The following is a 26648-nucleotide window of genomic DNA, read 5'->3' on the forward strand; positions in this document are numbered from 1 at the left end:
GGTCGTGCGTCAGGGAAGGAATAAAACACGTGAGTTGGTTCCACAGTGGCATGCATTAGTTTATTCAGTAAATTCGCTTTGTGGTTGTGAATGCTCGCTCGGCGTGAATCAGTGCAGCTTTCAGCGTTTTAAAATTGAGCATAAACTGGTAGAAAAAGTTTCGTTTTGTCTTCAAAAGCGTAAGTAAGGAGTAATAAAGTACTACGATCTATGTCTATGTCTATGTCCAAGGCACCAATGGTTTCGATCGGAAGCCGTTTGAAACGAGAGGAACAATGGACGAAATGTGGCGCCCTCTGGTTTCTGGTAAGTAGAACTTAAGTAACAACGTTAACAGCACACAGGTAACGGTGAAGGGTAGGAAGACGAACGCTCCCCAAGCACTCTGTAGCGCGGTGAATAGCATGGCCACGAGGAAGTTGCATCCCCACGATGCGATACTTCCCATCGCCATAGCCGCTGGACGGGGGCCCACTTCGAACAGCTCTGCAAGAATGGGAAATTATTATTTTCCAGAAAGAGGACCGACCATGCAGAACTTACCTGATCCGATAAAGTACGGTATGGGTCCAAGTCCGATTTGGTAGAAAAGAATATACAGCAGTATGGCGATTATGCTTGCGTATGAAAACCAGCCAACATGATTCTGGAAAAGATATTTGCTTTAGATTATTACACATTTATGAAAAAGTAGGTATCAGTGTGGAAACTATTTCAGGTTTCAGTACAATAATATCTCCCTTACTTTTCTATTATTTAATGCTAATTCAGGCTACTCTGATCAGTTTTCGCATACTTATTTTAATGTTTTAACCCAAATCCTTTCTCACTCGACGGTCCCTTCAGTACATCCAAACAGCATTTCTTAAATTTTCCTATAATTCTGTGTAAAAATCTGTATATTACACCCAGTTTGATAAGATTTTTTTGAGTTTTTAGTGGAATGTCTTCACTTGTCATAAGACAAGTTTCTACTTATCCCATTTTCACCACGGAAAGTGGTGGAAATAAGTCCAGTTCCTGTACAGATTTTGGTAGTTTCTCATACCGAATTGTAAGAAAACCTAACGTCCACCATATCAAATGAGGAAGAGTTCAGAGTTAATGACAAACCGAAAAATCCAGAAGAAAGATGTCAATGATGATCATTACGGATTTTACCTAGTGTGGGGTTTGAGTATATTACCATCAGCGTGTGATTATACATTAACACCTCAACGTGTCGATCAGTGCGCAGCAAGCCATGACTCGGCCTCTTCTGGTCAGACCTCTGTGTGGTCCCAAATGGCCTGAGTGAACTGTTAAGACAGCAGCTCTCCGTGGGTGCGTGTGCTCGCCACGGAGTCCTGACCAGAAGAGGCCGAGTCATGGCTTGCTGCGCACTGATCGACACGCTGAGGTGTTAATGTATAATCACACGCTGATGGTAACTTACTCAAACCCCACATTTCCCTTCTTCTCTCATTAAAAAAGGGAAAAAATCCTCTAGCATAGAACGCATTGATTTTTTTTGACGTAGAGCTACGTCTGATTTTTTATATTGGGGTACACTTTACGATTGTAAAAACTCGAAAAACGTCATGAAAATATGATAGACTTTAATCGTTAATATCTTAGCCGTTTGCGATGGATTTTCAATTTTCTTAGACCGTTTGATTAAGGAAGAGTCAACGCTTCATACCCGATATACACTGAAGTCGTTTTTACGCGATTTTTTTTACACGATTCGTTTTTTTTTATGCTATTTACTTTCACTTGAATTTCGGGATTTACGCAGTTTTTTACGTTGTTTTAATTTACGCGGCTTATATCCTCCGCGTGAAAACCGACTCTAGTATTACAATATTTACATGCATGATTATTTACTTTAAAAAACTTGCTAACAGTTTAGCAATCGGTTCCGGCGAATCGGTCAATCTCGTAAGTGCATCGCAAGCTTCTTCTTCCATAGAACTACATTCCAACTGAAACTTGGCCTGCTTTTCAATTTAACAATCTATTAGCATTTCTTTAGCTATTAATTGAAAGCTTTCTATGCCTGCCTTTGCATCTTTGCCATCTTGTGTCGCAAAGTCAATGGATACACTATGTCGAGAATGTTTCCCATCCGAAAACATCCTAGATCGGATCAAGAATCGACCTCGCCATCTCTGGATTTTGCGCCTTTGTTCGCAAGGCTAACTTGAAACCTCAAGCCAGCATAGGCGTCAAGTTATTACAACTTAGAGGGCTTTTTAGCTGATGCAGTTCATTTCTGCTAAGTTACACGTGCGTTTTCTCTCGAAAGCTTGGGAGCGTTTGACGACAGCTTCTCGCTTACGTCTATTGATGCCAGTTCTGGTAAACTTTTGTGGTGATCTACCACTACATTGTCTCAAAGCATCTACCCGTCAAGGTAGATCAGGACAATGAAAACCAGGCAGCTCATCAATAGGTAAATAATTATGAATATTTACCTCTCGATAGTTACCTGATCATGTATATATATAGTATGTAAGTAGATAATAAAATTAAAGTTAAGGTAGAACCAAAGGCGTTTGGTAACTCTCCCAGATATCACATTCCCAGAAGACGACGGCTCACTTCACTTTCTTCGGCTCGTTTTTGATGATTCCTAGGTAACTGCCGGAGTAAACGCAAAGTCCGACGCAACTCACTTGAAGGCATAATAAATTATTATAATTGTTATCAATAAACTGTCAAACTTATTTGTCGCGTCGTGTTGCATCGCGTCAACTCTGACTTCCTCCATAGGATGACCTGACCATTAAACGCCGTTTACGATGGGCTTTTCTGTAATGAGGCACCGAGCTTTAAGACTGACTTAGTGCTTAGTCTCTGTTTCAGTTTGCGTCGGTTGCAGCGGTACTCTATCAGCCAGGGCTATGATCAACGTCATCTTCGCGCACCACAACCCAATTTAGATGCACCTTTGATTTTTTAAGTTATTTACGCGAGAACTGATTCGGGAGGCTATACCCCATGATTTTTTTTTAGAAAGCTTTTTATGCGGGGAGCACTGGCTCTGTTGATGCATTTCAACTTGTTCTACACAGCTGTGCAGTAACCAACGCGAAATGAGCGAAAACAAAGCGAGAATCATCATTTTTCTGTGTGGGCTGCCTATCCGATTTTGTTTTTTCGCACTTATATACAAGTTTGATAAATTTGTTATTATGGCTTGTAATGATTCGGAACAGTTTTTGCCTCTCTTTTATCATTGTTCGTTATCTATTGAGAGCGATTTCTGTAAACCCGACTTTTGTCCTTATTTTGTCCCACAAATCTATCACAGTCATTAGATTTGGATCTATGTAGTAAATGAAAAACCATAAAATTTGAGATTTTTTCAAATACAATGAAATCCAAGCAAGGCTGACCAATCCAATTCCAATAAAAATCCAAGCCACATTCAATCCAATTCCAATCAACATCCAATCCTAATCCAATCTAAATCCAATCCAAATCCAATCCAAATCCAATCAAAATCTAATCCAAATCCGATTCACATCCATTCCAAATCCAATTCAATCAAAATCCTATCTAAATCCTCAATTGCAATCAAATGCAATCCTAATTCAAATCCAATCTAAATCCAATTCAAATCCATTCCAATCAAGTCCAACTCCAACCAAAATCTAATCCAAATCCTATCTAAATCAGTTCGAATTTCAAATAATTTACAATCCATTCAAAGTAATTTAATGGTGGGATATGAAGCAATTCATAATGGTTTTTACAATCTAACGGGAGCTCATTTTTATCCAACTTCTAAAAGCCAATGTAGGAGGGTCGCAAGCAATATGCGATTCTGCTAGGTGGGTCGCATGTACAAATAGTTTGGGAACATTTGGCCTAGGATATGATATTCATCTAAAATTTCGCAGAGATATCATACTTAAATGAGATAGCATAAGTATATTCCTAAATATTAGACTTATGTTAACCAGTACTATTAGCCAATAACTCCAAACTTATGACTTTGTGAATGATGGCAACGTTTTTGAGCTTCGTGAACGTTCAATATCTCATCCAACGGGTAATTCCGCTAAGACTTCTAAGTCAGTAAATTCCAATATAAACTTCAAGATAATATATTAAGCCTTCCAAACAACTTTGTAGCATACGATAGATCTCCATATCTCTCCGATTTCGTTAGAACTAGCTCAACTACACTACACTCATGTACACTAAAGTCGCCAAGTTGCACATTTCAAACAAAATCAATGTTCTATGACCCACCTTGGGATTTTCTAGATTTTCAACCCTTTTCTCGGCAGTCTCCTAGACGCGCCTTGTGGTATTGCAAACCACAAACCATTTTCCAGCGATCTCCCGCGCTTTGTGATTTTCCAAACCACAATCCATTTTCCAGCGGTCTTCCAGACGCGCTTTGTGATTTTCCAAACCACAATCCATTTTCCAGCGGTCTTCCAGACGCGCTTTGTGATTTTCCGAACCACAATCCATTTTCCAGCGGTCTTCCAGACGCGCTTTGTGATTTTCCAAACCACAATCCATTTTCCAGCGGTCTTCCAGACGCGCTTTGTGATTTTCCAAACCACAATCCATTTTCCAGCGGTCTTCTAGACGCGCTTTGTGATTTTCCAAACCACAATCCATTTTCCAGCGGTCTTCCAGACGCGCTTTGTGATTTTCCAAATCACAATCCATTTTCCAGCGGTCTTCCAGACGCGCTTTGTAATTTTCCAAACCACAATCCATTTTTCAGCGGTCTTCCAGACGCGCTTTATGATTTTTCGAACCACAATCCATTTTCCAGCGGTCTTCCAGACGCGCTTTGTAATTTTTCAAACCACAATCCATTTTTCAGCGGTCTTCCAGACGCGCTTTGTGATTTTCCAAACCACAATCCATTTTCCAGCGGACTTCCAGACGCGCTTTGTGATTTTCCAAACCACAATCCATTTTTCAGCGGTCTTCCAGACACGCTTTGTGATTTTCTAAACCACAATCCATTTTCCAGCGGTCTTCCAGACGCGCTTTGTGATTTTCCGAACCACAATCCATTTTCCAGCGGTCGTCCTGACGCGCTTTGTGATTTTCCAAACCACAATCCATTTTCCAGCGTTCTTCCAGACGCGCTTTGTGATTTTCCAAACCACAACCCATTTTCCAGCGGTTTTCAGACGCGATTTGTGATTTTCCAAACCACAACCCATTTGTCAGCGCTCGTCCAGACGCGCTTTGTGATTTTCCAAACCACAATCCATTTTCCAGCGGTCTTCCAGACGCGCTTTGTGATTTTCCAAACCACAATCCATTTTCCAGCGGTCTTCCAGACGCGCTTTGTAATTTTCCAAACCACAATCCATTTTTCAGCGGTCTTCCAGACGCGCTTTGTGATTTTCCGAACCACAATCCATTTTCCAGCAGACGCGTTTTGAAATTTTCCAAACCACAATCCATTTTTCAGCGGTCTTCCAGGCGCGCTTTGTGATTTTCCAAACTACAATCAATTATCCAGCGGTCTTCCAGACGCGCTTTGTGATTTTCCAAACCACAATCCATTTTCCAGCGGTCTTCCAGACACGCTTTGTGATTTTCCAAACCACAATCCATTTTCCAGCGGTCTTCCAGACGCGCTTTGTGATTTTCCAAACCACAATTCATTTTCCAGCGGTCTTCCAGACGCGCTTTGTGATTTTCCAAACCACAATCCATTTTCAGCTGTCGTCCAGATGCGCTTTGTGATTTTCCAAACCACAATCTATTTTCCAGCGGCCTTTCAGATGTGCTCTATGATTTTCCAAACCACAATCCATTTTTCAGCGGTCTTCCAGACACGCTTTGTGATTTTCCAAACCACAATCCATTTTCCAGCGGTCTTCCAGACGCGCTTTGTGATTTTACAAACCACAATCCATTTTCCAGTGGTCTTCCAAACGCGCCTTGTGATTTTCAAAACCACAATTTATTTTCCTGCGGTCTTCCAAATGCGTTTTGTGATTTTCCAAGCCAGAATTCATTTTCCAGCGGTCTTCCAGACGCGCTTTGTGATTTTCCAAACCACAATCCATTTTTCAGCGGTCTTCCAGACACGCTTTGTGATTTTCCGAACCACAATCCATTTTCCAGCGGACTTCCAGACGCGCTTTGTGATTTTACAAACCACAATCCATTTTCCAGCGGTCTTCCAGACACGCTTTGTGATTTTACAAACCACAATCCATTTTCCAGCATTCTTCCAGACGTGCTTTGTGATTTTCCAAACCACAATCCATTTTGCAGCGCTCTTCCAGACGTGCTTTGTAGCAATACAAACCCATTGCCTTGTGTTTTTTAATCATCAAATATTTTAACACATTAGCAAATTGAATTCAACTCACCTTTTGAAATAAGCGTCAGGATCCAACAAATAACCTGGCAGGATCGCCAAAATGTGTGGCCCCAAATGGCCGGAGCGAACTGTTATGACAGTAGCTCTCCGTGGGTGCGTGTGCACGCCACGGAGACCTTACCAGAAGAGGCCGAGTCATGGCTTGCTGCGCACTGATCGACACGCTGAGGTGTTAATGTATAATCACATGCTGATGGTAACTTACTCAAACCCCACAACCTCCATGGCGTGCATACGCACCCACGGAGAGCTGCTGTCATAACAATTCGCTCTGGCCATTTGGGGCTACACATTTCGGCGATCCTGCCTAGAGATTTGTTGGATCCTGACGCTGATTTCAAAAGGTGAGTTGAATTCAATTGGTAATGTGCTAATTTGTTAAAATATCTGATGATTAAAAAAAACACAAGGCAATGGGTTTGTATTGCTACAAAGCGCGTCTGGAAGAACGCTGCAAAATGGATTGTAGTTTGGAAAATCACAAAGCGTGTCGGGAAGACCGCTGGGAAATGGATTGTGGTTTGGAAAATCACAAAGCGCGTCTGGAAGACCGCTGGAAAATGGATTGTGGATTGAAAAATCACAAAGCATGGGAGACCGCTGGTTTGTGGTTAGCAATACAACAAGGCGTGTCTGGGAGACTGCCGAGAAAAAAAGTTGACAAAATAAATTTGGTTGAAATGTATAACTTAGCGACTTTAGTGTACGTTAGGGTGTCCCAAAAAAATCGATGTTCGAAAAGTCATGGTGCTCAACCTTAAAATGAAAGATATACCTGTCTGGCTAATTTTTGTAGAACAAACCGAATTTCTAAAAATCGTTTAGAGGTCGCGCCAGATCGATTTTGAAAAATGAGCTTTTTAGGTCAAAATCAAATATTGGGCCCTTTCACATTTTTTTTCATGGTCACCCATTCGTTTTATATTTTTTATTTTCTGTGGATCTTTGCCCATATTCTCCATGAATTTGTTCTTAGTATTATACGTGTTTACAGTCTGAAGCGCTTTATAAACATCGAAAAAAGCACATCTTTTTGACTAATTTTTGCAGTTATTTCATCATCACACAAACAATATTTTTTCTCGTTGCGAAAAACCTACATACTACAAAGAGCTGTTTATAAGAAGTGTTTTCAGAAAAAAAATATCCAAGAAATGTTGTTCTGGGGCTGAGATATTGCAGTTTTAGTAAATAGTCAAAAAGTGTACAAATTCGGTACTTTTTCTTTACATGTTATAATTTCATCAAAATTGCACCAATATTTTATTATAAATTAAAAACAATTCAAAAGCGAATAAATGGGAATATTTTCTATGTAACATAGCTTTTATTTCCGATGGAGTTGGTTACCTGAATTACAGGATTTGGTTGGAGTATATGGATGGAGACAGTTATAAAATTATATCATATTCAACTATTAATATGTAGCAATATACAAGTAATCAGGTTTACTATGATCTCTTTCTAAGTTTTGGTTCAATCATAGGCTGCTTTTCACGGTATACAAAAACAAGGCAGGCTCAGCACGTATGTAAACATTCAGTTTGAACGTAAACATCTGTAGTCACTACTATCTTCGCACAAGCTGAACTGAAACGATGCTCTACGGTCTCAGCATGCTTACTTTTGTAAGATAAAATATGCGTCTCACTTGAAGTGTCATTTTTCCATTTTTACTTTACGTTTATTCCGTTTTTACTTTTCCAATATCTCAAGTGAACTCATGGAAAAGCTGTCGAACTGGTACGACGAAAAAAAAATGTTTGACTGTCATATGACATATCAAAAGCATCACGGTATACAGACAACAAGGTAGGCTTGTAAGAAAAGTGACACGTCAAGAGTGACGCATATTTTAATGCCACATGATAGAGTACAAAAGTAAGCATGCTGAGACCGTAGAGCATCGTCTCAGTTCAGCTTGTGCGAAAATAGTAGTGACAACACATGTTTACATTCAAACTGAATGTTTACATACGTGCTGAGCCTGCCTTGTTTTTTGTATACCGTGAAAAGCATCCTATGATTGCATGAGCATGAGCATGAGCAGGATAACCGTACAATTCGTAGTTGCTACTCCGTGATTGACTAGAACTTGCGAAATTGCACAGGGAACCAATTGAATGGAGCTTGGGTTTAGCTATCATTCTCAATGTGCAAATTTCGGAAATTCAATGCATTTTACTGAGTCAATAACGGCGCCGGCCACGTCCTTACGGTCATCAAGGGAAGGAAGGATTATTAGTTCAACTCTCGTTGCTACTAGAGACCGAGTATACCTCTGCATCTCCACGATAGTCTTAGGATAGGATATTGTGTTAGTATGAAGGGATATATTATCTGGATTCACTTTGGTAAGTGATGCGATCTATGGGATAGGAATATATGAATGAGAATTAGAAGTACTAGAGTAATGAGAAAGTATTAAAGTGAATTCTAATGGGATTCATTTGGATTGGATTGGATTCTGATACCACGCACACGTCTACCATACCATCGCTCCCCGCACATCAACCTCCCTCATTCTTACTTGTATGAGGCCTGCACGATGAGCGTAGCGACGGTATATAACATTCGTATGCGGGTACAAATGAATACCAATCTATTTTAACATTTTATTTACTGCTATTAAGTAACAGGCAGCTTTTTATAGCAATTCTATAATTAGAATCATACTTGCTAGCAATGAGAATTTGATTTGCAAAGAGATTGAGTTATATGATTAACGAAATTATTTTATAGGAAGTTGGAAAGGGCCAGGGATCAAATCCCTAATCTCCTGCTTATGAGGCAGAAGCAGTGACACAAGGCCACCAAGCACCTTACCGTGAAAAGCATCCTATGATTGAATCAAAACTAATAAAGAGATCATACTAAACCTGATTATGTGTATATTGTTACATATTAACTTCTGAATGTGATATCATTTTATAACTGGCTCCATCCATATACTCCGGCCAAATTCTGTAATTCAGGTAACCAACTCCATCGGAAACAAAAGCTATGTTACCTAGAAAATATTCCCATTTATTTGCTTTTGAATTGTTTTTAATTCAAATTAAAATATTGGTGCAACTTGATGAAATTATAATATGTAAGAAAAAAAAGCACCGAATTTGTACACTTTTTGACTATTTACTAAAACTGCAATATCTCAGCCCCAGAACAACATTTCTTGGATATTTTTTATGAAAATACTCCTTATAAATAGCTCTTCGTAGTATGTAAGTTTTTCTGAACTAGAAAAATATTTTTGTGTGAGGATGAAATAACTTCAAAAATTAGTCAAAAATGTGCTTTTTTCGATGTTTAAAAGGTTCTTCTGACTGTAAACACGTATAATACTAAAAACTAACTCATCGAGAATATGGGCAAAGATCCACAGAAAAATAAAAAAATATAAAACGAATGGGTGACCCTGAAAAAAAAATGTGAAAGGACCCAATATTTGATTTTTGACCTAAAAAAGCTCATTTTTCAAAAATCGATCTGGCGCGACCTCTAAACGATTTTTTAGAAATTCGGTTTGTTCTACAAAAATTATCCAGACAGGTATATCTTTCATTTCAGGGTTGAGCACCATGACTTTTCGAACGTCGATTTTTTTTGGGACACCCTAGTGTACATGAGACTACCAGTTAAACTAGTTCTATCGGAATCTGAGAGATATGGAGATCTATCGTATGCTGTTTGGAAGGCTTAATATATTATCTTGAAGTTTATATTGGTATTTACTGACTTAGTAGTCGTAGCGGAATTACCCATTGGATGAGATATCCAACATTCACGAAGCTCACAAAACGTTGCCAGCATTAACAAAGTCATAAGTTTGGAGTTATTGGCTAATAGTGCTGGTTAACATTAGTCTAAAATTTAGGTATATACTTATGCTATCTTATTTAAGTATGATATTTCTGCGAAATTTTAGATAAATATCATATCCTAGGCCAGATGTTCCCAAACTACTTGTACATGCGACCCACCTAGCAGAATCGCATATTGCTTGCAACCCTCCCACATTGACTTTTGGAATTTGAATAAATAGAAAAAATAAGTTCGCGTTGAATTGAACAAACCATTATGAATTTCTTCATATCCCATCATTATATTACTTTGAATGGATTGGAAATGATTTGGAATTCGAACGGATTTGGATTAGATTTTGGTTGGATTTGATTGGAATGGATTTGAATTGGATATGGATTGAATTTGAACTAGATTTTGGTTAGTTTTGGATTGAATTTGGACTGGATTTGGATTGGATTTGATTTGGATTAAAATTGCATTTGAATGGATTTGGATTTGGAACGGATTTAGATTGGATTTGGATTAGATTCTAATTGGAGTGGATTTGGAATGTATTTGGAATGGATGTGGAACACATATGGATTGAATGTGGAATGGATTTAGATTGGATTAGGATTGGATGTTGATTGGAATTGTATTGAATGTGGCTTGGATTTTTATTGGAATTCGTTTGTACTTGGATTGTACTTGAATTGTTTGGATTTCATTGTATTTGACAAAATCTCAAAATTTATTGTTCTCCATTCACTACATAGATCCGAATCTAATGGCTGTGATAGATTTGAGGGACAAAATAGGGACAAAAGAACGAATCAAGATTCGTTTTTTGCCACCCATCATTGGTCAGCCCACGACCTCCCTGAGAGTCGTGGCCCACAGTTTGGGAACACATTTCTAAGCGGTTGTTAGCATGTTCAACAACGATATGTTGAAGGTCAGCTTGCTGGTATTACTAAATATTAAGCTGATAATTGGATATGATGGACGGTATAAGATATTTAGATTATTGCTACAATATAAAATGTTTTTGTTAGATCAATTACCAATTTAGTTTAAAATTTAAATGATACAACCTATTGACTTGCATTTCGTTGTTCTGCGATTGAAAACCACGATGATCAGACAAATTTATTTTGGAGTTCAGTTTTCAAAGGAAATCATCTTTCTCAAAAGGTTTCTCAAAGGCAATATGTTCATCTTCGTCTCGCGCAAATAACTTTCAAAAAAATCAATGCGTTCTATGCTAGAGGATTTTTTTTGCCTTTTTTGATGAGAGAAGAAGGGAAATGTGGGGTTTGAGTATATTACCATCAGCGAGTGATTATACATTAACACCTCAGCGCGTCAATCAGTGCGCAGCAAGCCATGACTCGGCCTCTCGGCACACGCACCCACGGAGAGCTGCTGTCATAACAATTCGCTCCGGCCATTTGGGGCCACACACCTTGTTTCTTAAATTAATTAACAAATTCAGACTGGTTTAAAATTGTGTTTGTCCATGACCCTCCTACTTCCAATGACGACTCCGACGTCAGAATTGAATTTTAATGACCCAACTTTTATGTATTTTGAAGTGCCTTCAAACAACCGACAGACTCACTCTGAAGTTGGATTTTTCTTGACCCAAATAGGTCTGATGGCGATTTCGGTCACCATCAACCCCACTTCAAAGCTGGGTTTTCCTTGATTTGGCTAGGACTTATAGCGATTCCGACCATCGACCAACTCACATCAGAGCTAGAATTTATTGCCCCAACCAAGTTCGGTACCTGCCTTAAAACGAGTTTGGTACTAATCCATTTGATTCCACCACGTTGTAATCTTTACAGATACGTATATCGACCTCAACTGTATGGCCATCTTCAGTGTCTCGTACTTGACTCGATTTCCACTAAAAGAGCCTAATTAATTTTGCAAGCTCTGTAGTTTGGTCAAGGATTGATTTTTATTTATCTTGGTATTGACGATTCCGGCAATCAACCAACCCACTCCGAAATAGGGGTTTCCTTGATTTGACTAAGTCTGAAATCAATTCTAACCGCCTACCATTTCACTTGAGAATTGGATTTTAATTACCACACTAGGCTCAATGTAGTGGTTTAGATTACCGACAGGCAGATCCAGGGATTTTTTTTAAATTGGATTGATCCGAATAGCTCTGATAGTGCATAGCTATCATGTCATGTCATGCTTTTTAAACTTTATTTCTAGGTGATGTACTTTATGTACGGCACCAAATAACTTTCAGCCCAGTTCTAGAAAAAATATCACAAAATTCTAATGGAGTTTTTCTACACTCTTCAAACATAGCTTTTCAGGAACCACGATTCTGCGCTGAATATTGAAGCATCTTCGAGCCAGAGTGTTCCCCAATACCAAAAAAAAAAACATCTATGTATTTCTTATTTTATGTGATGTTTCTTTAGCAGAGAGCTCGCTTTATTAATTCTTTTCTTTTGAAATAACATAGGGCCAGGGGGGGGAATGTTGGCATTGGATGAAATGTTGGTTCATCTTGCAAATAAATGAGTAATTCAGCGGCAATACATTGTTTTGTAGAGAAATATTTATCACCGCTGCTTTGGAAAAGTGTATCGAGCACATTTTAGTTTTATTGCGCAAGATTCCTGAATTTTTCAACTGACAAACGCAATAAACTTGCGTGAAAAATTACTTTGACATGGATTTTTAGCAGCCATGTTTTATCGACTTAAGCAAGAAGGCTGCCTATCAAAGGAGTTTTCCGAATGAACTTACCTATTTTCGCACATTAGATGAACTGATAATAATCACACTATGTTAGCCAACAAATTTATTTCACTGTTTCCATTAGTATAGCGACACGATTAACTAAAACTTTTTTTGAGCACCCGTTGCCGAATAGTGGCTTACGATATTCATTCATAGCAGCATCGAATTCCCACTACCTCCACTAAGGGTACAGTTACCCTAACAGTGCCCGCCCTGCCCCTGGCAGACAGTTTACAAATACCGTAAAATCAGTGTATGAATTAAATGAACATCATATTTTCTTTAAGTTTAGACCTCAGATTTATCAGCATTCAGCACAAATCCATTAAACAGAAATTTTCTCATATAATGTTCCGACGAATAATGCATTGCTTATTCTATTCAATGAACTTTAAAGATTATTTCATGCGGATAGTTTTTAGCCAAATTCTATCATCAAATCATTTTTTCAACGTAAGTAAAATTGAATGTGAACCAAACTGTAACCAATCTTCATCTTTCGTATGTTCGAAATCAACAACCATTTGTCCCAAATGGGCTGAAAAAAGCATCAACCTAAAGAACTCATATTGAGAAAATTTGCCAAAATGTTGTCCATTTCGCTGGACACTTTTGGTAGCTTAAATATGAGATTGTGGACAATTATCTGTGCTTTTAGCTATTTGGTGTAGTGAAAAAGTAAGCAAGTCCCCCCATGGCATCATTTTGGATAGAACCTCAATATATGCAGATGTACAACAATATATTTGCTCAACCGAAGCATAATAGGCTAAGTTTTGAGTCATATACCCTATGAGGTTCGTCAACTAGAAAATGAAATAGTTCCCCGTTATAGTGTCTAATAGTAAAAATAACTGGCGATTGTCGTTTTTTCAACATAGAAAATTTCAGAGTGCCTTGAATAAGACCTTTGCATCATGTATTTCAAAATACTTACAATGAAGTAGACCACAAATGTCAATGCGAACAGGAAAAACGCACACATGGAACAGGATAAGAGAGCCAAAAATCTTCGATTAAACTTTTCCATCAATACAGGTGTAAAGAAGGCCACAAATAAATTCAGGCAACCAGCGCCAAGATTTGCAAACTTTGCATCCGTTGAACTTAGTCCCACTGACTCAAAAATGGACACGGAGTAGAAAAACACCTAAAAAAGTAGAGGAATCTGTTAAGAAAATAAAAAGGATGTTGAATGCGTAGGCCACAAACCGCATTGATTCCGGACAGCTGCTGTCCTCCTTGTAAGGCACACACAAGTATTAATGGCAGTGTCAATGTGGGATCTGTTAGGACGGACCACAGAGATCTTTGTTTCGGCTTTCTTCGTTGTGTCTCCTCGTCATCATTTATGTTATTCAGGGTGTCTTCCCCTCGAATAGATTCTATTTGTTGCCTAACATAGCCATCTTTCACATTCGTGCCTCCTAATCTCTTAATTTCATTTATTGCTTCGTCCCTTTTCTGCTTTATCACGAACAGGTATTTGGGACTTTCCGGAAGCCAATGATATGGGACGAAAAATATTATAACGAGTAAAACGTAGAAGCTAAGCGCAAACTGCCACAGTTCGTCGGTACCGAATATTTCCTCCAAACTTATTATTTGCCCCACTACCACGCCTCCAGTCACTCCCATGGAACAAAACACACCAAGAGCCCCTCGCAGCTCAACTGGTGCCAACTCACTTAAGTACATTGGCACTGTACTCGTCGTAAGTCCAGCGGCTAATCCAACCAGAACTCGCCCCAGCAGCAGCAATTCGACAGATTCGACCGCTCTACAGAACTGGAAACAAATTGCGCCCCACACCAGAAGTATTCCGCAAGTGAGGTATGACCGTTTTCTGCAAAGAAGGGTGAAGTCGAAATTATTTCCATTCACGATTGCCAAATTTTATATTTTACCGTCCAAGTCTGTCAGCCAGCCACGCACCACCCAGCGAACCTATGACCCCACCAATTAGGAAAATTGACACCACCGCAGACCAGAACGTGTCCAACGCTGCCTCGCTGAGAACAGTGCCATAGGTGTCGAATATCGTCTGGTTGCACCACTCTTTGATGAACTGCGGACGGAATTTGCGAATGGTCATTTATCGGGCGAAAAAAAAAAGGCTTTGCGAATCCGAATTAGCTTACATTAGCTGGTGCGTTGGTCACTCCGATATTGTAGCCGGTAGGTATTGCTGCTCCAAAGGTGGTGGATATGCCCGCCGTCAATAACCAGAAGGTCCATCGTGGTTCCTGGAATGTAAAGATGATTCTCGTATAAATTCCAATGTTATATTTGCTATGACAAATGTTTACTGCCTTTTGACCAGGAGCTTTGAAAGAACAAGGCATAGAAAACCATCTCATAAGTTGATCTACTAGGCAAATCTCATCAGTTATCTTTCTGCTCAGTAAACAAAGTAAAATGCTCGACATTTTTTCACAGCCTTCACAACCTTTGCAACATGAACAAAACCAAATCAAATCATAATATATTTTCATAGTGCTCTTCGATAAGCGAAAATATCTTTGCGCAAGCAAAGACAATATCATTTTCCCAGTAGTAGTTACAATACAGCTTGCTTTCAATCAGTTTGTGTAAGTGATTGGTTATGGTATGGTGGGTGCTCTAAATATTTTAAAGTTGTTTTGGGTTCGAATCCCGTCGCGGCCCTAATTTTTTGTTAATATTATTATACAAATTATCCAGAGAATTGGCGAGATTATGAAATGAGAGAGACGAGTGTAAAATTAAATTATCTGGCGTCGTTCTATCCGGAGAAAAATATTGAGTGCTTACTCAAAGAAGAACATGAAAAAATCGCACACCGCTATTTGGTTCAATCCTGGGCAGGGCTTGCAGAAATCGCTCTCAATAGATAACGAACAACGATAAAAGAGAGGCAAAAACTGTTCCGAATCATAACAAGCCTTGATATCAAATTTATCAAACTTGTATACACGTGCAAAAAAACAGATCCGATTCAGCCCCCACAGAAAAATTGCGATTCTCGCTTTGTTTTTTCTCTTTTCGTGTTGGTTACTGCACAGATGTGTAGAACAAGTTGAAATGCATCATCAGAGCCAGTGCTCCCCGCATTTGGAGCATTCTAAAAGATATTTATCATGGGGTATAGCATCCCGAATCAGTTTTCTATCATGACAGCTTGCGAAAAAAGTTTTTCGCGGTATGCTACATATCGTATATGTATACAGAGATGATAAGTGAGAGACTTGCTCTTTCTCTTTAGGATTCAATCCCTGATCCTGGGATTTTTTTCATAGGGAAAACTGAACCCACGGGGCAAAACAACCCTTTGGTATTTTTGAGTACATTTTCGGCAGGTTTTACAGAGTATTTACTACAGCGCACGTAGTTCGAATCTAGCAGTAAACATTCTTAAAAATATTCCTGGAACATCGCCAAAAATGCCAAAAGGTCGTTTTGCCCCGGGGTTGTATATTACACCAGTTACCCCTATGAGTAAGATTTCCGAAGCCTGATTGTAATATTAAGTTCATCGTTGCATGTGCTCAGATGTTATTGTAATGCCCAACATCCGTCATCTTTCCCTGCTTCACATAGCAAGACGGACAGCATGCAGAAGCCCTCAAAAGTGTTTGGCATTGAGTTGAGAGACCATAATGGCCGCCTGGGACACGCCCAATCTACGACTCCTCCATCTTACGTACGTCCGTGCCAAGCGGGATTCCGGGGATTGTAATTTGCCACTTCTTCCAAGTATCCGTGACCATCAGTAAAAGCCCCCTGGAATGCGCCACATTTTCTGAGTTCCTGTATGTAATCTACTCGTTCACTTTGGCCTGACAAAAGTTGTGATTTGACCCTAACTGGTAAATCGGTCGATCCAAAGCATACAAATAACGTCTCAGCAAGTTAGAAATGTTAATTGTCAGTACGAGTTCCTTTGTTTGAGCACTTTTCAATGTACACTAGAGTGATTCACAAAACTGCCTCATGTTCCGAGTGTCCCCGGAAATAGTTAGTATTGAGAATTTAAATTTTCCATCATACTGACTGTAGCCAGACTTGTCAAAAACTCCTCGCCGAGTGGAAGATGTATCAGAGTCAAAGTGTTATTGAAGAGAAGATGTGACCATTAAAACTCACAACACCGAGCATCAGCAAATCAGAGCTTGAGCGTCACAAAACCGGAGTGAGTCTGTCTATGAATCTTTCTCTAATGGTGCGTCACTCACTCTCATTCATGCTGAAGACGGCACTAAGATTTTTGTGATAAATGAATGGTTCCGGGAAGTGCTATTTCGCAAGATCTCACAGTCGCAAATGTTTTTGCTTGTCACTTCCTTGCTCTGTTTGTTTGTTTGTTTAAGCATCTGCTTCCACTCGTTCATGAGGATGCGAACGAAGCATTTTACCTCAGATAATTTCCCTCAGCTCAAGCCAGTTTGAGCAGTTTTGAAAGTTTCTTAAAACGCTTTCTGTTTTCTCCACACACATACTCGTTCGTCAATCAAAATATTCATTATTTGGCCAATCGCAGCGCGTGCATCGATTTTTTTGAGTTTGACGTTCACTCAATGCCGCCACCTAGTTCGTGATTTGCTCAACTAAATGATATCAACAGATGTCGTTAGTGTTTGTACGACGATGAGTTCGATGAGTGAGTGAGAATGTTCAATGTGTGCATAGATTAACATCATCGTCTAATTAGTGGAATTAAGATGTGGTTTTCGTTGAGTGAAATTATTTTATATTTCGTAAGATGCAAATTACAATTGCTTCAGTGTTGCAGCGCAAGAGAGGAGCTTCGATCAAACATTATAGTGAAAATTGGAAAAAAAATCTTCGCCCAATCGTATTCACTTCCACCATTGAGAACTGACGATAAACGAAGAACACAAGTATGCTTCTATTTTCAACATTTTGCTTCCTGATTCATTATTCACTTCTAGTCGCCTGTTGTTGAAGTTGAAGTTGAAGAATCGGTGAAGCTGTCAACCGCAAATTCTCAACGTCGATAAATCCCATGGATAAGTTCGGATTCGTGGAGCTGTCTGTCAAAAGAAGTTGTTTTTTATGAGAATTGAGCGATCAGAGGGGTGCAAGTGACGTTGGTCTAAATTGAGTTGATAACACCAACAAATTCTTTGGTTCTCGAGCTTTGCGACAAATTGATATATGTAGTTTGAACGATGTTAATAAAAAAAGTGAAAATTCACAGAAAATTTGTATTTTTTTTCTTCCATACAATTTGAATGAAGCGAAAAAATATTGGAAAATTTTGCGCGAATTTATCTCAAAACCAACTTTTTTGTCACTTACACCCCTTTGAGTTGTACCCCTCAACTGTTATTTGGTTCTACCAAACTGCTCCTAGCTACGAGGAAGCCTCAAACCCCTCAAACACATTCATCGTTCGCCAGCGACCATCAGCCGTCTCTGTCCTGCATTTGAGTTGAAAGACAGGGTCTTGCGAAATCATCTTGCAGGCAGCATGGTGATATTTCTTTCCCATAATCGATTATAGTTTTCAGTTGAACTACACCAACCCGAGCCAAGTCACAAGCTCTAAGGAAGCTCATATTTAGCCTAACGCTGTCGAGCCCCTTTTGCTAGCGTCCAGCAGCTATTCCGGCTCTACACTTTGGAAGGTAGACGGGGTATTTCAAACTCCTATTACTGGCAAGTAGGATCAATCAACCCCCGCCTCTCTTCCTGATATTATCCCGATTTTCAGATCAATTCGAACGTCAATATTTACATTATATATTTATGTTGGTGGAATGAATGACCTAGCCTAGTGGAAGATTTTCGGCCAGCGACGATAGGAGGTGGTATCATTATCGCTGAAGGTTCCAGACTGACTCCAGACCGATCTCGATACTTGGAGTTTATCGACACGCACTATCGATTAGTCTTCTTTGTGTATCGCAGTGTGTAGTGAAATAATTGTTTTGGGCGATTCGAAACTGGTGGGCATCGCATGGAATCTAACTTACACTCCATTTATTTCCAAAGTACCCGCTCCTTTGCTCAAGACCGTCTTCTACGGGTCTTCTCTAGTAATTGCATTTGAGAACGACGACGACGCGAGTTCGTTGGTACCACAACCGCTGTGTCACACGTTTTTTGCAAGGCAGATAACTGCAGTAATGTCGAAGTGTTGTCTAACTTGGATTGTATGTTCTAGGGCAGCCTGTTCTTGCTATGCTAACCGATGTTATGGCGTAATGGACCTTTTGGTTCTTCGAGATAATCGGCTACCCTTATTCAGTCTCACCATGAGGTTGAATAAAGGTGGGATCAAGGATGTTATCGATCATTTAGTAATCTGCGTTCGATCACTTAGTAGTTTGTCAATAACTCGTTCCAGAGGCTAAATTTCAATATGTGTTGTATGGTGGACTTCTAGTGCAAAGGTTTATCTACAACTCTGCCTAACAGTTCGTTGTATGATTTTCACAAATAACGGCGTTAGAGCTCCAGTAGCAGTAAGTTATACTAAATGATTGAAATTTTGTTATCATTTAGTACAAGTTACTGGTACTAGCACTATAGCTCCGTTATAAGTTAGATTCAAACATCGACCTGTTATGCAGAGTTGTGGAAAAACCTTCGCACTAGAAGTCCACCATACAACACATTTTGAAATTTAGCCTGTGGAATGAGTTATTGACAAACTACTAAGTGATCGAACACAGATTACTAAATGATCGATAACATCCTTGGGTGGGATTATTAGTATGTTTTCATTTGGATTTAAACAAATTGTCACCTACATGGATCTGCATTATGCGTTTTACATAGTGTACTCTGTGTTTCGCCTTTGACGTTCTTGATACGATACCGATTTGGTTTCTTCGTTGCTGTTCATAATACCGCTGAAATTGTGAAGTATATTTTTTTAATTTGCAATTCAATCTTTGACATCTTTTTTTTTTCTTCCTAAGCAATGGAGGGAGAATCTGCTCAACAGACATCCTGGGTTGTCCAGGAAGTGCGGGGTTAGGGACCACAACAGCAAACGAGGGAGGCAGGACTACATCCCCGACCCGCTAAACCGTTTCTATTGCCGCCAAGCCCATAGTCCCTTCGGTACTACCAGAAAGTAATGCTACAAAGGGGGGCCAATGCACAACGCACCCTCGAGATTAGCTGCGTGTTCTTGCAGCACCAAACATCGTGACTCGCTTTTTTAGAAGAACACCATCGTGCCAGCGCATTTCCGGCTTTCCAGGTGGCCTTACCACGCCCTATGCCCTCGGAAGGTGGGAAGGGTCGACTTCGCGCCTGCTTCCCTCTGCACGACTGGTATCAAGAATGATGATGCCGCGTGCACCCCAAATTGACCTCTCTGCAATAGGGTCTATTGGCCAACACACAGAAGGACTTGCCGACGCCTGCCCCAGCCTTGACTAGGACCCCTTTCCGTCCTCGGGCTCGGAACCCTCCCGGTTGACCGACGCCGCGAAAACGACGATACCATGTGGTTCTTCGCGCGGCCACTTGTTCGATTAAAAGATCGAGTTTGACCACAGGGCATGACCACCGGTATGACCCATGAAGCTGCCTCCGATCCCTTGGACCACCTCTTATTTGCGCCTGAACTAGCCATCCTTGAGTCCACGCGCCAACTACTGTGTAGCTCCGAGACGATTTGGACGATAGCCGATAAAACAGCGTTCCAGTCAACTTCATCTTTACACATCCTCCAAACTAGGTTGTCCGGGGTAGTGTCCAGACCACATGTGGCAAGCATGTGGTCACGCATTGCGCGAAAACGTGGGCACACGAACAACACGTGTTCCGCCGTTTCCTCTAAACCTGCGCACACCAAACACTCGGGCGAGGCCGAGCAAGCCAACTGCGTTACCTGCACTGTGATTTTGCAGCACGCTTAAACGCCGGGCACTTCGAACTCCCCATGTTCACAGCTTTGCTGGAACAAATCAAACAATTGGGTGGGTTCGTGCAGCATTGTGCCTTATGTCCTTCCAATCCGCAGCGTCGACAGAGCTTGCTTCTGTCAGGGCCTTTGCAGTCCCATTGTTTGTGCCCCGGTTCCAGGCACTTGAAGCAAACTTCGAGTTGCTCATATATGCCCACAGGGCACACCGACCATCCCACCTTGACGCTCCCTAACTTGACTACCTTGGAGGCATCCGCTGCAGATAGCCGAACCAATGCTACCTGTGTCCCTCCCGGAGCTTTCCGTAACCGAACGGCTGCGGAGGGTGTCTCCACTTCACACTGTCGCCACAGTGCCGTGACGAGCTCTTCGACTTCGGTGATCTCGTCCAGGTCTTTAACCCTTAGATTCACCTTCGTCGTGAGTGCCCTCATCTTGACCGTCTCGCCTAGGACTTCCTCCGCCAACTTCTTGTAGGCGGCGCCCTTTAGCGAGACGCCCCGCTTCAGCTCGAGGATCATTTCGCCCGTCCGGGTACGTCTTATTCGACGTACTTCGGCGCCGAGTTCACCGAGCTTGATGTCACTCCTCACCGTCTTTGCTGGCACGAATCCTTGGGCCTCAGTCTGGGTAGACCTCGACTCAACCGATTTCACGGGTTTACACTTGGCCGTCCCGACCAAGTGTAGTCTCCAGCTTGCCGTCCAACACTTTCAACAATGACTTTCAAAGTTTCAGCAAGCTCCTCTTGAGGTCCTTACTGATATTATGCTTCGATGACGCAAAGTCAATGATGGCGTCCAGCTGTTCCGTCGCCACCTCGAAGGCCATAAGCCCATCGCGTTTGCGGTTCATCACCTTCACAAGCCATGGACCGTCTATAACCTCTACCAGCGTAGCCTGGGAGATGGTTAAGTGACCCACGCTAGCGCTGCGCACCGAGCTGCCGACTATTGCTTCTGGCCTCCTAGGCGGAGACTTGAGCAACCCACCTGTTGCGAAGGGGCTGTTGCCTACACTACTACCACTAATTGAAGAATTGACTTGTTTTTCCATCTTGGTCCCACGAGTTGCTTGGGAAAAGAGGTCCACCGTGCCCAGGTACCCCACAGGCTCCGTTAAAGGCCTAGCTCATTATTTCACCCCCCTGGCCATGCATCCCCACCGGTCACTAAACGACTTGGGATTAGGGGTTAGGGACGATGTCCCCTTTGGTCGCACCCACTCACTCTAGCTGATGTTATAAGGACAACAGTGCCCAGGCTGCACTACCAGCTCAGTACAAAACCCTTAGCTGGCGGTCGATTATCATCGGAAGACCCGTGTGGAAGCGTGAGATTGGAACTTGTGAGGACCAGAGCTGTGTAGGTCGCTCCTTCCCAGATGTCAAGTCACCATTTCGCAGCCCAACAAGTGCACTATATAAACAACAAAGCCATTTGTAACTTCATCGTACCTTATATGGAACGTGCAGAGACCGTCAAAAATAAAATACTGGCTTCAATGTGCTTTCAGTGCAATTTTCTTAGAGACGAACAGCTATTTGAAATATGTTGGCGTGCTGCTTGGGTATACAGGGGTTAGACGAAAAGGTTGAGATAGGTAAAAATAAGTCGAAATTCAAATCAGCATAACTTTGCCTATAATAATCCGATTTTGATGAAACCAGGACCATCAGAAGCGGCCTTCTAGGAGGGGCCGGTTTTGACACCATCTGGAACCATGCATATATGGGTGTCAAAATTCATGTTTTCCCAAGATGATGAATATAGGATCTTTATTAGAGATATATTTTGAGGACTGTAAGACTCTTTGGCCAATTTGTAACAGGTTCCGGAAGTTCTGCGAAAGTGACATTTGTTCAGGGAATATGGCCAATCCCGTATCGTTTTCACGGAAATGGCCATATCTCTGCGTATACCTAACGGATTTTCGATCTGCAGCCAGCATTGGCCAGCATATTAGTTCTAGTTTCTGGGGAAAGCATAAAACATGATGGCAGTAAACGTCATATGAAATGACAAGCAGCAGAAAAAATGCATTTTTAACATACCCTCGGAAAATCCGGAACACCCCCGGTGACCAAGGACCCATCAGAGGGTTCGTATAGGGCCCGTATACTAGAAGAGTTTCCGCGTCCGCTGGGCCCAGTTTGATCAAAATCGGATCATTCTACGCCAAGGTATGCTGATTTGAATTTTGACAAATTTTTGCCTATCTCAACCTTTTTGTCTAACCCCTGTATGAGCCAGTATAAAGCATGTTTGCACTGTCACTGCGTTATAGTCGCACGTACGGATTTTTAAATGCTTACGGTTACCTGAAACATTTACTGCTGTGACTGTAGATTACACATCCAATCTTGAAGCGACGAAAAAAGCTAGAGTGGTGGTTGTAGATCGCAAGCTCTGAACTTAAAGACCATCTTGTCATGTCTCTTGGTATTCACGAATATGTTATGAACATATTTGAATACATATCCAAGCTTCGAATTACGCAAAAAGCTAGACTCGTGGTTGTAGATCGCAAGTTCTGGACTCGTGGACGCTTTGGATGACCCAGGATATCCCAAAACCATCTGACTATATCTCTTGATCTTTATGAATATGTTATGGATATGGTTGTATACATGTCCAAGCTTGAAATTACGAAAAAAGCTCACATGGTAACTGTAGATCATAAGTTCTGGACTCAAGGACTGTTTGGATGATCCAGTACATCCCGAAAAACTATTTTCAAACTTGTTTTGTCATTTCTCCATAATTAATCACGGAAACAAATGGAACATATCAAATTTACTGGGTAATTTCTTCTTCTTCTTCTTCTTATTGGCATTACATCCCCACACTGGGACAGAGCCGCCTCGCAGCTTAGTGTTCATTAAGAACTTCCACAGTTATTAACTGCGAGGTTTCTAAGCCAAGTTACCATTTTTGCATTCGTATATCATGAGGCTAACACAATGATTTTAGGAAAATGCCGTATGTATATTCCTTCACTTGGTTATTATGTTAATAAATATGATTTCACACAAGAAGTTCAAATAATAAAACAAAACAGATTAATCCACCGATCGTTGGTGATGCCTTTCTCGCGCATTTAAAAAAAGTGAACACATTATAGAAGTCAAAATAGGTCATTGCGCGCGGCAAACATAACCTCACAATTTTGACGGGTACTGGTCCTGTTGTCTACGTTTCGGACTTAGAACTTTTTTGATCCAAATTAAATCTGCATATTTCACTATATTGAAGACGTTCCGTTCATTCCGCATTCAAATATAGACGTGACGTGACGTCACTGCGCAATGGAGTATAGCACTTTTGGAGGATAGATTTCACTATTCCCATCAATTCATATCTATTTGCAGCCATTTCAAGAATGCATTGCAGCAATTTCCGAAAATAAAATTATTCTGAAAAAAAATATACGAGAAACGTAATAACTGACAACGTATTAAAAAGCCGACAAAAGTGTTTGATTCAATTTGATTCTACAGAGTGGCGGAAAGCTGTTTTCAAAGCGTTTAATTAGAATGATGCCGTTTAAAATATTCCAGTAGTGTTGTATGCCAGTTACTCCGTGGTGGGTGAGGTCATAAAATTAAAACGAATGATGGCGACTCTGGCGGGACCAGCGAAGGTTTGCAATAACAATATGGAGCAATCGTGAGAAACATATCAAAACATAAATTTGCCTTCAAATGTAGCTTTTGGATGACCCATTGTACGACACTCCTTAACTTATCACAGAAATCCCACACCACGCATGCAACAATTATCAAGCTTATTGATATCAACCACTTTATGATTACACTATTGTTCAGATTCTGTAACAATCTTGCAGGGGTCGAGCGTAAAATTGATTTGATGGACTGCATCTTCCAGTTATCACAATTCGATTTAAATACATTTACCGAACGTACTTCCTTACTATCAGCTTTCTTCATGATCGGTGAAATACGGTACAGTGATATTGCCCTTGATACGCGTCTCGAATAAACAGCTTCTGAAGTAGTAGATTTAAGTCCACTCCATACTCCGCGGTACGCACCCGTTCAAGTCCGATTACCAGCAATTACTGACGCCGCTAGAGCCAATCGAACCTGGTCGTGTGTGGCAGCTAATCAGCCAATGCAACGCTTCGGACAAGATATGAGTCGAGCTGCCCAATGAGCAATTAAGAAACAATTTCTCAGCTATTCTTCAGCAGCAGAAAGCCGAAAGTGTACATAATTAGTGGCTTGTGTTCACGGGTCAGTAAATCGCTTATCACGTCAGTTGACTATCGAACTTAAGAAAAACACAATTTTTTGAAGCACTGAATTAGCATTTTTGGTCGTAAATATGCTGATGGTGACTACGTTATCACAGTCACAATAATTAAGTGTCGATAATTGGATCTTATTTATTGAATCAATGCCACTGAAGCTGAACGCACGTGCGTACTTTTTATTCATGATTTCCATTTCTTTTTGTTCGAGAATGTTCGGCAAGTCACTCAAAGTGCTTTGAATCAAACCAAACAAAAGAACTGCATTAATTAATTAATTATTTAATAAATTAATAAATTAATTAATTTCAGAATTTCCTAGATGGCATTAATTCTTGAACTATCGATTCAATGATCATGCGACAGTTCATACAAATTCGAATGCAAAATATTGCTTTTGCTAACCCATTTCGAATGGGTGGGTCCATTTTCATTCATTTTCGAGATACACAACAAGCACCCTATTTGCAATGCCGGTTTACAAACAAGTAATGCATTTCTTGTAGCAGGATACAAACGAGTTCCACTGGTTGCTTTGTTTTGCGTTATGCACTTTATCTATATTAAGCTGCAGTTCTGAACTATTTCTGCTCATGGCCTAGCACCTTAGAAATGATTTACTCACAGCTTTCACGCTTGAAGGGCAGCCACATACGTTGGTATTGCTTCCCGAAAACTAGCAGTTGCTGCTTACCGTTCTTGGTTGTTGTGTGCTGACAATTTCTGCATTTGCTTCCGGCGCATAGAGTATTATCGACTCTGATTGATCGTTGTTATCCATGTCCTAAAGCGATTCCGAGGAGCGTGTCTCGAACTATTAGTACGGGGCTGTACACCAGTTTTCGTTGTTTCTTCTTCAACTTTGCGCTGCTCGTTTATTCTTCATATCACTCTCTCATCGTCGTCGCGTTCATTAACGAAAAATTATCCGTATCGTAATGATAGCTTTGAACTTTGCATAACACTTTTAATGACAGGGAATCTAAACCGTGCCAAGTAATGGGATGTCACAAGAATCTCACCCGAGTGTTGAGGTGTTGGAGTAAGTGCTGCTCAGCGTTGATAACATCTAATCCCGACTTTATCTAGTGCGATGCATGCTGATAGCAAAATTTTGATCAAAGAATTGGGTTTAAATGAAAACAAATTCGGCTACCTGGATATTTGCAAAACATGCCACTTTCACGACTGACAGGAGATCTATCGAGATCCAAATATGCCATCCGTGCCGGGTGGCATAGCAGACGTACCTACATGTGCGCTATGTGTGAATGAGCATATCGAGAGTGTGTACAGTACCAACATTAGTACTTCTCCATCACACTATTTTATGGCTCAACACACCCAAACGAATATGGCATTTCGTTGTTGCTTCAACAGGGCTGGTTCGTACTGCGAACTTATTATTTCATCTCAAACTACTCAAAAGTAAATGATTTTTATTAGCCCAGTCGTTGATCCAGATTATGTTCTCGAGCGAATTCAACGATATATGAAAATGCAGCTGTTTCAAACAAAGGGATACACACTTGATAATCAATGGATTGAATTTTACAAGCTAGCGCAATT

General features: G+C 40.6%; 1 protein-coding gene across 2 annotated transcripts; it reads right to left on the minus strand.

The window, feature by feature from the left end:
- Window positions 1-34: 34 nt before the first annotated feature.
- On the minus strand, window positions 35-26377 carry LOC134211670 (solute carrier family 2, facilitated glucose transporter member 3-like). Of its 2 annotated transcripts, XM_062688784.1 has the most exons (8): window positions 26236-26377; window positions 25774-26179; window positions 15061-15165; window positions 14827-14987; window positions 14132-14765; window positions 13857-14069; window positions 544-646; window positions 35-486 (listed from the first exon to the last, which is right to left on the minus strand). In XM_062688784.1, exons 2-8 carry the CDS (start codon window positions 25858-25860, stop codon window positions 221-223), a joined length of 1569 nt encoding a protein of 522 aa, XP_062544768.1. In that variant the 5' UTR covers window positions 25861-26179; window positions 26236-26377; the 3' UTR covers window positions 35-220. The 2 variants fall into 2 exon arrangements, with proteins under 2 accessions (XP_062544768.1, XP_062544769.1); XM_062688785.1 differs by lacking the exons at window positions 25774-26179; window positions 26236-26377 and adding an exon at window positions 24733-24895.
- Window positions 26378-26648: the final 271 nt, after the last annotated feature.

The sequence above is a fragment of the Armigeres subalbatus genome, chromosome 2 (assembly GCF_024139115.2).
Source record: "Armigeres subalbatus isolate Guangzhou_Male chromosome 2, GZ_Asu_2, whole genome shotgun sequence".
Classification (NCBI taxonomy): domain Eukaryota; kingdom Metazoa; phylum Arthropoda; class Insecta; order Diptera; family Culicidae; genus Armigeres; species Armigeres subalbatus.

What these genes read in the sequence shown, in the direction of transcription:
- LOC134211670 (XM_062688784.1), bottom strand. Translation starts at nt 25,860, where the DNA reads ATGGATAACAACGATCAATCAGAGTCGATAATACTCTATGCGCCGGAA. An exon ending in GCACACAACAACCAAGAACG is followed by an intron (nt 15,166 to 25,773) that starts GTAAGCAGCAAC and finishes TTTACATTCCAG; the next exon opens with GAACCACGATGGACCTTCTG. An exon ending in AGCTGTCCGGAATCAATGCG is followed by an intron (nt 14,070 to 14,131) that starts GTTTGTGGCCTA and finishes CTACTTTTTTAG; the next exon opens with GTGTTTTTCTACTCCGTGTC.